Here is a 13,937-nt window from a genome sequence, read left to right on the forward strand (position 1 = left end):
ATATTAACTCTGTGCTGCCTTTTTCCATTCCTGAATTACCTTGACATGTCCAGGGGATGGCCCAAGTGCTCAACATGCAGCAGAGCTTAGGGCAGACCCCCTCATCTGCCTGCTGTAGCCTCATAAAACTGGGGAGGGCTGTCTTGAGGGCAGATACTCTGGCTCTTTCAGCCTAGCAAGGGCAAGTGTGGGCTTGTGGTTTGTTGGTGCCCTTCACCACTGGCTGCTGCATGACTAGAGATGCCTCTGTGCAGGGAGGAATTGCTGCCTGTGCATGTTTCCCTCTGCTCTCCTCTCTCACCTTATTATTAAATCTCCTGGAGTGTTTGTGCTGTCTGGGATGGGGATGTGTCAAGCCTCACGCTGCCCTTTTGCCCCGGGTTCCTGTCCTTTGTTCCAGGTGTCGGATTTCCGCCTGGCTGCAGCGTTCACAGCCTCTGCCATCAATGGCCCTCCGGTGCAGGGCGGTCTCCCCGTCTTCAGCTGGAGACGGTTCAACCGCACGCGGCACCAGGGCCTGCCCGACTCATACAACTTCGATTTTGTCACCATGAGACCGATCCTGTAAAACCAGCGTCAGTATCCACTAGTGGGTTTTTTTAAATGGAAATATTATTTCTTGTGTAATAAATTGACCTGGATGTCCACATCCCTGTGCCTTATACCTGCCTTCCCATGTCCTGCCTGCTAGGCACTTTGTACTGATATTGGCTGCTTCACTGCAGCCCAAAGCATGTTCCTTTTTTCTGAGCTGTTTGGGTGGCCCTTCCTCTGAGTAGGATTGATGAGAAGCAGGTGGCAGAGCTTTCTGTTGATCTGAGCCATCATCACAGCTGTTCCCAGAGCAGGAGAGAGCAGCAATGCCACCAGTGAGAGTGATCTGTTTCTGGTAGCAACATGGGACCTGTTTCCAGGGATGGGCCAAACCAGGTGGCTGCTTTGGGCCGTGATGGCCTTACCTCAGTGCTGGCTTGATGTCTGCCTCTTGTCTGAATAGTGTGCTGCAAGTTGCTTCCCATCAAGTGTGTGTTCTCCATAGCAGATCAGTCTGTTCTGTACAGGATGTGACTTTTAGTGGCACTGTCATGACTTCCTTTGTGTGGTCAGAGCAGCTGGCAATGTCAGGCTTCAAAAGAGGGTGAAGGGAAGCAGCCTGATGCTTTGGAAATGCCCCTGGCTGCAGGGACAGAAATGTGATGCAATGGATCTCTTACAAGGGATCTCTCTCTTGGAATGGATCAGTCCGTGCAGTTGCTCAGTGCCATCTTTGCCTGCTCTCTCAGCTGTGGCAGGGGAATGTGACAGTGAGATGGCTGTGAGGGCCAGGGCTGTGCACATTACTCTTAGCTACCTGTTTACACCAAGGAGTTGAGTCACTAGGCTGTTTTGTGCTAGATGTTCTATGTGTAATTAAGTAAAACAAAACATCTCTTTCCTCATGTCCTTGATGGTCCAAGCTAAATAGTGCACAGCAGTGCCCTGTATTATGAAGGTGAAGAATGATGAGCAGTGTGAGGTTTTAATGAAGCCTCTAGCATTTAGCTTGTGTGCTGGGAAAGGGAGCACGTTACTGGGTGAGGTTCTAGCTAAATATTTGGTTGTCACAGTGAGGGTGATTTTTGCCAAGGGAAGAGGGAGACCAGAAGTTACAGCAAAGCTGTTGTTGACGATGAAAAATTTATGAAGGGACTGAAGCAATTTGTTTGCTGAGGTAGGAAGTAGGTGTGAGATGCTGTGTGCAGAGACCTCCTCCATGTGGCGGTGGAGCCACTGCCACAGATTGGATTGAATTGACCTGGATTGAACAGGCTGCAGCAGGCATTAAGGACGACACTTAAGGAATGGATCTGGGTCACGAGGAGCACTGCGAGGATCTGAGCTGCCAGCAAGCAGAGGACCAAGAATCAGCTGTTTGTTTGAAACTGGAAGCACAGAGGGGCTGGAGGATGGCTTGACTTCACTGTCACTCCTAGACAATGCAGCAACACTGCAGGATGTATTTACTGCTTTGTCACACAGTTTTATATAAAAATACAAATGGAGAAGTACTGTTAAAAAGTTGCTCCCCAGGGACCAGGAAACTGCCAGTGGATTACTGCAGTGAACAGTGTTCTTGACCCAGGGCACAGCTAGATGCTTCCACCAGCAAAGAGTGGAGCTGTGTGGCACCTGTGATGTGCCCATGACATGACAATATGCCTGGAAATGTCAGCTCTGCCTTTCTCTCACCTTGAGCCTCCTACCCTGAGGTGTGACCTGTTTTGTGCTCCAACTCAGAGCTCTTCTTTTGAGAGTGCCTTTCTGTAAGTATTTACACCAATGGGACCTTGTAAGCCTTAGGACTCCAGTCTGTGTGACTGTGGCTATTTTTTTTTTTGCCTTTGGTTGTGCTGCTAAAGGCCACTGCATTCCTCTTGCTGTGCTGTCCTTTGTGCTTCGTTGCCAGGCCATCCAGGGCTGATCTTCCAGTCCTGACCACAGCAGCTGGGTCCAGCTCCTCTTCCCTGCACAGCTGCATCAGTGACCAGAGGGGGCTTTGATAGCATTGCATGGCCCCGTAGGCAGGTGCAAAAGAATTGACAGACAGCTACATGAAGTTTAAAGGTCTCTTTGAGTAGCTAATTTCCTTCTTCAGATGCCACTTGGAATAAAAAAAAGAAGGTATGTTCTAAGCAGAAGAATTGTGGCAGAAGTTGCCACCTTTTTCATACCCTGCTTCCAGGTTTTTCCAAATCCTGTGGCTTCTGACTTTTCAACTTCAGGTTTCCAGGTTTGGCTGAAGATGGCCTTAGTTGGTGGGGAGATGGAAGTGGGAGGTGGTAGTGATAAATCTCTCTTGCCATAATGAAAAAAATCCTCTTCAGTCAATGCATAGAGGAAATTACTCCTCTCAGCAGGGCCATCAGAATTGTCACATCTAACACAAACTTTCACATGCTTTACCATCCCCCTTTTCTGAAATTCAGTAGCAAACTCACCCATTCTGGTTCTAGTGGTCGTACCCTGCACAGCCTCAGCTGTACCACGGGCCACAGTCTGTCACAGCATCCTCTCTCTGTAGCAGGAGACACCTGGTCAAGGTCTTAGCAGTGCCTGCCCAGGCCAGGCTGCACAGTACTTCAGAGAGAAACCAACAGCACTCCTTTGGCAGTGTCTTGGTGCTGTGCTGCTGACTCAGATTTGCTTCTCAGCTGACTGATGGGGTTTTTTCAGTTTCCTTAGTAGAAGCATCAGTGGTGTGCAGAAATGGACTTTGCTCTGGGTCTGCAGCACTTCTTTCCAGACCTACCATATGTGTGTGTGCAGCTACTCTGCAACAAACAGCGAGTGTTCGGCAGGTTCACATTCTCACTTTGCTTTACTTCAGCAGGAACTGCAATTAAAGCAGTGCTTGAGCAGAGTAGTTATGCTGTATTTGATGATAAAACATAGGTTCTGCACTATGTGCAGTACATATACTTGTAGTTTAAATAGGCAGTTTTAGAAACTCAGGACTTTCAAGTGGGATTGTGCTGAGGCATCATTTCACAAGAGTCCATCATCTTCTGGTCAGTGACTTGAAGCAAATTTTAGTAGAGTGCATGGAAACTAATTATTAGCATCACAAATTAATTATATGCCCTCGAAGTACAGGCTCAGCACTAACTCAGGTTCGGTATGTCAGTAACTCCATGTTCTAAGTACTTTGAGTGCTCTACAATTTGGCAGCAGAGTTGGGTCCAAGAGGCAGATTTTCCCAGACTGCCTTCTAGTCCAGCTGTTTATTGGTCCCAAACGAGTTGCACATCTGTCACGGTGCTGTTCCTGGCTTCTACCCTTGAAGCAGCTGGGTGGGGGGGCAGAGCCCTTCATGATGCCTGCATTGAAACATGCTTTTATTAATTATTTACTTTTAATTTATTAATCCTGATTTCATTATCCCTGAGTGATGCACTTTGTGCTGTGCACAGCAGCTGCTCCCTGGCCAGGTGAGTGGGCCTTCATGCTTGAAGGGTGCTCTGAAAAACCCTGGTACATTGTCCAAAGCCTCTTGCTGAAAGAATGACCATTGCTTCAGAGGTCAAACCTGGCATCTTGGAGGACAAGGAGAGCAGCACCAGCAATTGGATTTCCATTCCTGCATTTGTCGCGGGCAACGTTGGGGTGCAAGTCACTTTATTCTGTCTGTCCACGCTTTGCAGAAATGCACGGAAGGCAACTTTCCAGAAGCTACAGCATTGCTTTGGTTTTTTGCTTCTGTGAGGGCAGCACTGTGCAGTTAACTTCCTGGGAATGACCAAGAGCCAAACCCTTGCTGCTCAGTGTTGGTTGAGCAAGGCTGCAACACCTCTGAAGAGGAGGAGCAGAGTCAGGGCTCTTTTTTGAGAGAGTTGCCTCCCGTGGTGTCAGGAACTAAGCAAAGATGACTCAAAATGTTAAAAACCCAGGAGTTTTATTTCAAAGTATAAATTCCAGGCTTGTCAGACAAAATCCCACTAACAGTTAACACAGACACAAACTAATCTACAGTACATACAAAAATGGGGAAAGCTGGCAACTGCCCAGCTTAAACTGGACATCAAATCAGTCCTACATTTTTTATTTTGTATTTACAAGTCCAGCTGCAAAACAAAACAAGAAATCAGATTTGGAATTTTTCAACAAAGGATTTTGCACATTTGACTTCTGATAACCAATAAATTACTAAAGCTAAACAGGAATCCCTGAACAACTACTACTCAGCTATCTTATTTACAGCTACACCCTATTAGTTTAAGACAGCAGTACAAATATACATATGTGTGTATATATATATACACACACACACACATATCTATACATAGATATATATAAGCATATGTATATAAAAGAAGAAAAGAATGCTCAGCCTGCATAATGACAAAGAAAGACATCTTTTTAACTTAAAAGGGATGAAAAGGAAAATTTATTGATTTGCTTTCTCCTAGCTATCCTTAATTTTTTCCTTCTCCTTTCAGAAGGTGTTTAGAAGGGAATAGATTTGCATGGCAGGGCTGGCTTAGTGTCATTTAATCTCTTCTCCCTCCAGTGTTTTCATACAATGCCCACCCCTACCCAAATCAACAAATTAAAAAAATATATATTTAATATATCAAGCTTTTATTTAAAATATCTGCATAGATATTTTTGACAAAAGAATATTCAAAGGGTGTATAAGAAGGCAGAATCACAGCTTGATTTTGTACAGTGTATGCAATACTCATCCTGGGGAATGGCTGTCTTGGGAGCAGGAACAGACATGACCCACCCCTTTATATAATATCAGGTTTTATTTACTGTACATTTAAGACTAACAGCATCAAGGAAGAGCTGAAGTGGCTATTTCTGTTACAGTACAAATGATGTTCAGATCCTACTACTGAGCTGAGTCATGGTCCCAGTGAAGACTGAGCGGTTTTGCCTTTGTTTTCAAAGGAAGCAGGGTAAGACCCCTTAATTTTACAGGGAGAACACCATGAGTGTTTCCAGCCTTGTGCTAAAAACCTTGGGACTGGGTGTCACAGTGCTTGCGCTCAGTGATCCAACATGGCCGAGGGCAGCACAAACGATTCCAAGGAGCAATGTCAGACCAACGCATAGGGAAGCTGCTCAGAGCATGGAAATAATTACAGGCTGAGAGATCTGCATCCTTGTGTTTTCTGAAGCTGTCACTGGAGACAGTACAGATGCCATACCTGCAGTCTGCCCCCTCCTAGCATTTCTGTTTTTGTATCCAGTACTTTTTCAGCCATACTGCAATATCAGAGGCCAGTGAAGCTGTAACTAGGAGAAACACAGCACACCATTTTGCCACCAGCACTCCACAGCAGGGCTCCTCTCCAAGCAGATGAACTAACTCAACTTACTTTCAACCTGGACATCCAGATGCCCTTGTATCACACACAGAGAAAACAATTCAAACCTGTAACACACCAGAGGGGAAATGAGGATGGAAAACACAGCTGTAGTCAGTGCTGTGTTTGCTAAAACATGGGCAACTCGGTCCAAGGCGGTACTGCTGAAATGTCACGTACCCAGAGGCAGCAGCAAAACACAGAATCACAAAATTCAGAGTCGGGAACAACTTTATACCAAGCTATTGAAAGATGGAAAATTTTGCATTAAGTGCAGAGAAGAAACCAAACTCAACACTTTCACTTAAAAGCCATAGAGAAATTTTTAGAGTATTTAAAAGCAGATTATTGGAATGCTTCAGTGATTGATACTTTTCATTAATGAAGAGATCAGTCTAGAAGCACAGTATTAGCACACCTGTACCGAATGTTGCCACATATTTTGGTAATACTTTCAAATAAAGTCTGTAACTGAAACAAATTGTTTCTGGTTGATTGCTGCTAGCAGAAAGCTTCTTGATAGTTTTAATCTTTCTGGGAGGTAAAGGATAATAAAACCATCAGCCACTCAACTACATGGGAAAAACTGCCATGAGGTAAGGAATTAAGCGCTACTTGTGTTTGTCAGCAAACTCACTGCAGAGGTCTGCTCCACAGTGACAGTGACTGCACAAAACTGGCGTAGTTTTCTCTTTGGGCATCAGTGATCAGCTCCGTTGGAGGTTTCCACACCAAAACAGGCATCTCAAAGTCAAGCCATGCTTTATCACATACTTCTCCACCAGTACTTGCTCAAGATACTAAAATCTGACCTTTAACAGCCCTGCTGGGATGAAACAACAGGGAAGTGATTGTTCTCCCCATAGCTGCAATGTCTTTGGTCAACAAGGGTGTCTCACAAAATCCTGCCAAAAACCTAGAACTGCTGCCATACAGACCAGAAATGGATCTGTTAAGACAGAAGCCAGTTTTTACAGTCAGATCAGTGAAGAACTAAATCTTTCATAGATAAGTATGAGTCTTCTTTCTCCAATGATGCAGCCCACAAAAGCTCCAAATGGAATGACACACCATCCCTTTTAATACTTCCACTGGAGGAAAGAAAATTCTCTAATGCAGGACTTGCACCCCCTGCCTATCCCAAAGGAGACAAACCTAACAAGGGGTATCTAAATGGAAGCTCAAGCTATTACAAAGCTCAGGTATAGTTTGGACTGGAATCACAACTAAATAATTGGAAGTGCTAGATTGTATCCTCATGTTTATTTTAGCATTTAAACTGTAAAACTTCATACTACTGATACAGCCAAAGGCTCTTTGGTACCACCTCAAAGACACATTAACAAAAAAATGCCCAAGGACTTGACAGCCACCAACTGGAAATAACTGTTCTAATCTCTATTACAGAACTGTCCTTATAAGGACTCAAATTTAGTCTATTTCCACAAACAGACTAAATGCATTTTTAAGTAATTATTCCTTAAAATAAGCAAACAAAACATTTACTTAAACACAGAAAAATTCAAGGAATTTTTGATAATAGCACCAGAAATACAGGGACAACTGCAGTTCAAAGGAAAGGTTACACATTTTTCATACAGTATGAACCTTCTCTGAGGATACTTGGATTTAGCCAGAATTTTTGCCTGCCGAAATCACCTTTTAAATGCAAGTTTCCATACAGAGAATATCCGTAACTCACCTGAGAGAAGTGACACTCCCAGCTACATGAAGTAGTGCAGTAAACCAGACAGAAGTCTACAGTGCCATTTCTTTCACTGTAAAGGTTCTAAACAAAAGGAACAACAGCTACAGAACCCATAATCTCTCAGCATATTTCATCAGTCCTGTTTGGGGATTTAACTTTTCTGATAATTCTTCAATCTTGCTTCACACTTCAACATGCTGGTTTTGAGAGAAAGAGCACTGAAATGAAATAATGTCATATTCTGCAGCTTTGCTATATGGTGAAGTGGATTTAAAAAAACCCTTTCCCCTCTAAACCCACTGTTTGGTTCTATTGGGTAGGAATGCAACTGAAAATTGCCAAAATTCAATCCTTGCATCTGCTTTGTTGTCCAGGTGCGTTACTATTTTGTTCTGCAAAAAGCAAGTTTAACATGTCGGTGATGGCGGGGGACATGCACCAATTTCTCTTCTCAGCTCAGAAGCATCATGAAAGCATCTATTAACATTTGCAGTTGCTCACAAGGTTTAGGCCAGTGTCTAAAACAGTTTCTAAACCCCCTTGGCTATGTCTGCTTTCTGCAGAGGCAGGCAGGTGATGGGAGAGAGAAGCACACTGGGAAGCCAGCTCCTCCTTTTGTACTCACTGAGTATCCAAACGAGTGCAAACAGGTAGAAGCTTTCATGGCACCACACCATGAGGGTTTCTTCTTTGGCTGAATTGCAGCTTTCCCAAAAGAACTAGGAAAGGCTCTGGAGGAAAATTATGTCTGTATACTCAATATTCTTGACAGGATAAAAACAACTATTCAGGAATTACAGTAAGGAAAGGGTTGAGTGATACTGCACATAAGAACAAATTCACCATCAGCAGATGTTACACTTTCTTGTCTTTACATAAATAGCAATTACTGCAGGCCTAGAAAATGAGAAGCACTGATAAAAGACTAGAAGGGTAAAGGGAAAAATAACTCCAACCAAATAAAAGAACAGCACAAGGTATCTGGCTACATTTTATTTTTGAAATTATCCTTTAAGGCACAAAATAAATCTAAAAAATAGGGCTGGATGTATAAGGGGAGGAACAGAGAAATTGTCCGAATTATAGAGGTGTGAATGGAGTCTTTACAATCCAGTTTCAGATCTGGGAATGCTCCCAGGGTAAGTAGAGGAGGATAGTGATAATAGAGGAGCATTCTAACTTAGAAGAAGTAGGAGGTTGTGGGGTGATTTATTATTTTTTTTCCACCACCTCCAAATTTACACAGGTTCCTGGCCAGACTCAAGTGCCCTTCCCTCCCCTCAGAGAGCTTATTACAGTTTGTAAGGTAAGACCAGACCACTCAAGCCTCCAGTACAAAAAGTGAGACCTTGAATCACCCTTCATGTCACAGTCTGCTCACAGAATGCTGGGGGGGTAAGAGGCAGATCGTTTTTGCCCTTGTATTGGTGTCTCAATAGACATTACAGATGTGTATGTTTTACTTCAGACAAACTGCAATTTACTATTTTGTTTCCACTCTGAAGCAGAATCCCAGGCATTCAGGATGCTCTTGGATAAAGGATAGTAGGGATCTAAGTCAAACACCTGTCATGGAAGGAAAAACAAAATTTTCAAATGGCCAATGACATGAACTATTTTAGAAAAAACAGGCTCTCTTGCTGCAGGTCAGACTTTATTTTTCTATTGGTTCTGAGTGCATGTAGTGTGTGTCATACACCTGTCTAAAATAATCCTGCAGAGTGGATTTAAAGGTGAATTACATGCATGGGATCAACTCCTCCCAAAACTGGGGTAATTTTTGATAGCAGGACAGGTTTAGAGGGTCCAAAGATCTCTAGTTTAACTGCTCTGGGAAGAGATCACATCTGTGGACTGGGGGTCACAGAAGGGTCCAAAGCGTCCATAGACATCCTTAGCCCTGACTGCAAAGTAGTATTTGCTGCCAGACACGAACTGTGTCAGAGTGCATGCCATGGGCAGCGGCAGCGCCTTCACCTCCCCGATCTTCTTCCACTGCGAGGGCATGGTGGCACTGGGGTCCTCGTGGTAGGCATACAGGTGGTAACTGTCCACAGTGGCACAGCTCCGGTCCACCTCCATCACGCTCCATGACAGCACAATCCCATTCTGGCTCTGTACCCGGGCCAGCTTCAGCTGCGGCTTTTGAGGTGGAGAAGTGTTGGCAGCTTCGGGGGGCAGACGTGGTGGCTGTGGTGCCTCTGGAAGTGGGGCGGGATGTATGGGGCGTGGTGGCTCCTAAGCAGCATAAGAACAGTAAGGGAAAGGTCAGAATCTACAGCAATGGAAGGAGGCTTTAATTCATCATTCCCCAGGTAACTGGAAGCAGATGAGCCTTGCAATCACCCAGCCATCACAACTCAATGTCCCTGCCCCTTGCAGAGGCAAGGCAGCAGCTGCAAAAGATGGGAAGGGGTGGGAACAAGGATGCCATAAATTTTTATGCTATTCTTACATAAATCCCTAGTTGTGCAAACGATCGTTGCCACAGTAACATCCCCGTATGTACCTTCTTTGCTTTGCAGCTAGGAGGGGATGAACTCGACACTGTGCCCTTTACCAGGACTGGGCAGGCAGGTTCACAATGACTTTGAACCAAGCAGTTTGAGCTGCTGTTCCCATGTTACCCGACACCGCAGGCAGGGCATTAAGCTGACAACTCATCATTTCTACAGACAGTTATTCAGTCACAAAAGGAAGACAGAGTAATGATGCCACATAGATTCTATCACCTTAAATTGATCACAAAAGCTACGCCTCACTTTCCAGAAAATTTTGAAATGAGGGCACAAATGTGTCTTTCCTGTGATATTTCTTTTTCGTACTGCAAAAACAGTCTCATGTCTCTACTTTATATTAGTTAAGATGAGTTTAGGAAGGTGGTTACAGTGCTTCAAGCCTGAGATCTTTCAGGTTGGAATCTGAGATAATTTTTGGCATCTTAAGTGTTCCGTGTGATGTTTGCTTCATTTATTGTCATTTTTTATCACTGGAGAGTGCATTGAGTTGATTGTGTCTAGACTGAAAGGATGGTAAGCCACCTTCTTGACAATATAGTTACCATTTCAGGACACCATAAGTAATGTGACTGCTCAACAGTGAGTGTACAGGAAACGTATTTGAAATGAAATTAAATGTGTCAGAGAAAATTCTCTAATTCTAACTAAAAGGGGTTTTAGGTGAAGTAATTAGTTTTAGCAGAAGTAATTACCCTCAATGCTGACTAAAAACCTCTGGAGTTTGGGAATTGGCAACCTTGGAGATTTGGTCTGTACCTTGTTCTCCTGAGTTTTGCAAACAGCTGTACTAAAAACTGGTCATGCATTTCATAACCAAACCATGACAAAACATTTTACTGGCAGTTCTTCTGTACCCTTGACTCCATGAGTCTCCTGCAGACAACTCATGTACTAATTTTCAGTATTTTCTCTTGGTAATTTGGAGACGGTCAGGGTGAGCTAACAGATTGCACAGCTTTTACCATTCTGGGCAGGAGTTGCTGTAGGTGACTGGGTGGTGCCATGCACAAAACTGGCTGTGAAGTGTCAACAAGGCATTTCATTGTTCTGCAGCTCACACTAAGAGCAGCCTGAGGGTCCCAGTGCAGAGGCAAGGCCGTACATTGCATCAGGTGATTGGAAAGCCTACTCACAGTGTGCACTTGCGGCGGCGGTCGATGGTGCACCGTGAGCTGAGGAGCTCCAGAGCCCAGAGCCAGCCCGTTGTTCACCACGTAGGTTGTCTGAGGCATTCGCACGGTCACACCTGCACGGAGCACAACGAACACTGTGAGTATTCAATACTTACAGGCAGCTAAACAGAACATTGGAAGACCAACTCCTTGGTTCAGCTGCAGGAAGCCAAATGTCAGACAAGAATCCTCCAGCTGCCAGCAGACTGATGAAGCACTGTGTAAAAACAAAATTACCCCCCATCCCCTGAAGCTGTAAAAGTGAGAGAGAGCGAGCGCTTGTATTTGCAGAAGGGACAGAACGTTGCTTTAGCACTTTGTAGCATGAAAGAAATAGGTGAGGAGAAGTGTGAGAGATACAGGGAGATTAAGTATGAAGAGAACAATTACATCATTTTGGGATTCAGAAAGGAAAAGAGAAATGCTGCTGCATCACAGTGTTACCCACTCAGAAGGCTGTGCTGTGGATGGCAGTGAAAGCAAAAAAAGCTACGTCACTGCCCAAGAAGCTTGTCCTCCCTCCCAGAACAGACTCATGATGGACGCTACTCACAGGCATCACCATTTCAGTCATTCCCACAGCAAACTGATCTGCCTGGCAGGAATAAACTAGACAGTTTTACAGCCTTGTAAATAATACCCAAAACTCTTGCAGGCTACTAAGTTTTCATTCATTTTATACCACATCTAATTCTCTTAAGTAACACTTCATCTATTCACTGTTGGAACATGTATGTTCTGTGAACTCAAAGCTTTTGCTCATTGTTATGGATTGCCTGGATTATCCCTCCATTTCTGTCCAGAAATACAAGATTTGAGGCAATCTCTACAAAACCCTAGTTCTACACTTGTGTAGGACTGAAGCATTCTAATACTCCAAAAGACACCTCACAGAGCAACACATTATTAGGAAAACACAGTTACTGTAGGGCAATTTCTTCTCTTGATAAACACACATCAAACTACAATCCATACGTGATGAGTGTCAGAAGTCTGTGTAATCTGTGAAACTGAGGCAGGGAGCTCAGAGTGCTAAATCTTAATGCTTTAATTATAAAGTACTAAACACTGGGTTGGTGCTTTATATCTTTTTCTTATTGGAATCTCTCTAAAAGTTGATGAAGCTGTGTGAACTCCTGTGGGATAAACAAGTCACCTGAGCTGGCTATTTCTCCTCTGTGAGAACCTGGTAAGATTTTCTGGTTTAGTATGACTGTAGTTCTGTCTCAGGAAATTACAACCACCTGAAGATGGTCAGAAATGCCTTAGTAAGATACAAACATAGCATCACTTCTAGGTAGGGATACTACTCACTTGAGGCAGAAGTACAAAACTGCAATTTGCAAAACGCTTTGGATGGATTCTCACAGTCAATTTTTCAAAGACTAAGTGCAGCAATCTTACTCAAGAAGCATCTGCTACTGGCACTAAAGGCTGTTGCAATGATAATATAAATCAATATACATCAGTAGCAGCATCACTACCAGAACATCGCAAAAGTAGGTGCACACTCATAAAACAGGGAAATTCATGTTAAACATAAAGGTGTTAAAATAACCATAGTGCAGAAATTGTGGGGAGCAAAAAAAGGACAGTAAAAATCCACCACTTTGTAACAAAATATCATTTAAGTTCTTTATTTTTGACATCTATTACTCATTTCAGAAAATGAGTTTACTGTTAGGAGAAGATATCAGTTATGCATTTGCAAAGTCAAGGGGAACTTGCCAACATCTCAAGGAAACTCAAGCATATATCAATTTCTGATAAATCCGGTGAGAAATTTCATCTCTTGAGGCCTTGATAAAGGAAAGAAATTTGCTGAGCACAGGACATCAGAGATTGCTAAGGAATTATATAAGGATGCCTGATAGAAATGTAACTTTTAGACAGGAAATCAAACATGATTTTGTACATAAGTATGTTTTAAACTTCCACCACAATAAAAAAAGTCTCTATCTTTCTCAGAAGAGTGGCGCTTATTATATTACCTTCCACTGCCTTGTAAAGTATGGGACATGTCACCCACAGATGCTTAATTGGCAGAGCTAGTGCCTGGGATTACTTAAATCCAACTTTTCCTCATTCACATAGCTGCAAGTAGAATTTCTTAGTAGCCTAAGAATTTTCTCAATTCTATAAACTGGGAAAAAACCCCAAAACTCTCTAACTAGAGCCAGTATTGCAAAAAGACCAAACAATACACCCAAGTCAAAAACCTAAATGCCACATCCATCAGGTAGAACATACCAAGCTGTGTCCTGGTAAGAAGCACATGGAAGGAAACATCCCTTACCTCCAGTCTGTGGGGTGACTGGCCTTAAGCCTGGACTGGTCATGACAGCTCCTCTTACAGGATTCTGAGCTGGTGGTGCAGGAATAGTGGTATAGACCACCTGATGGTTAGCAGGGGTTCTTGGGATAGGAAGCTTGGGATTAGCTGGAGCCATGGGCCGATGAGTTACATTCACCGTTGTCGAAGCTGAAAAAAAGACAGAGCACACCCTAAACCTGAATTCCATGACTCAAAGCCATATGCCTGTTCAAGACGACACATCTCCTTTGGAAAACTGAGTCATCTGAGCCATGTTAAATAAAAACTAACTGTCTGCTTTGGGTACTGCAAGAAAAGTGAAAACAGCCTAAACAGTATTTTCACCTGAAATATTCAAGTCAATATATATAC

At 43.5% G+C, this 13,937-nt stretch overlaps 2 protein-coding genes across 13 annotated transcripts in view; one reads left to right on the plus strand and one right to left on the minus strand.

Moving 5' to 3' along the window:
* Positions 1–9,173, plus strand: part of PLBD1 (phospholipase B domain containing 1) — a 46,530-nt gene extending 37,357 nt beyond the window's left edge. For both annotated transcript variants that reach the window (XM_068191495.1, XM_068191494.1), the window contains exon 11: positions 401–9,173. In XM_068191495.1, coding sequence (XP_068047596.1) covers positions 401–568 — 168 coding nt within the window. In that variant the 3' untranslated portion in view covers positions 569–9,173. The remainder of the gene's footprint in view (positions 1–400) is intronic.
* A 22-nt stretch (positions 9,174–9,195) lies between these two features.
* The window catches only part of ATF7IP (activating transcription factor 7 interacting protein), a 74,639-nt gene continuing 69,897 nt past the window's right edge, over positions 9,196–13,937 (minus strand). For all 11 annotated transcript variants that reach the window (XM_068191487.1, XM_068191488.1, XM_068191489.1 and 8 more), the window contains 3 exons: positions 13,548–13,733; positions 11,213–11,325; positions 9,196–9,798 (listed from right to left, as the gene is read on the minus strand). In XM_068191487.1, the coding sequence (XP_068047588.1) occupies positions 9,382–9,798; positions 11,213–11,325; positions 13,548–13,733 (716 nt within the window). In that variant the 3' untranslated portion in view covers positions 9,196–9,381. The remainder of the gene's footprint in view (positions 9,799–11,212; positions 11,326–13,547; positions 13,734–13,937) is intronic.

Source organism: Anomalospiza imberbis, chromosome 5 (assembly GCF_031753505.1).
Source record: "Anomalospiza imberbis isolate Cuckoo-Finch-1a 21T00152 chromosome 5, ASM3175350v1, whole genome shotgun sequence".
Lineage (NCBI taxonomy): Eukaryota > Metazoa > Chordata > Aves > Passeriformes > Viduidae > Anomalospiza > Anomalospiza imberbis.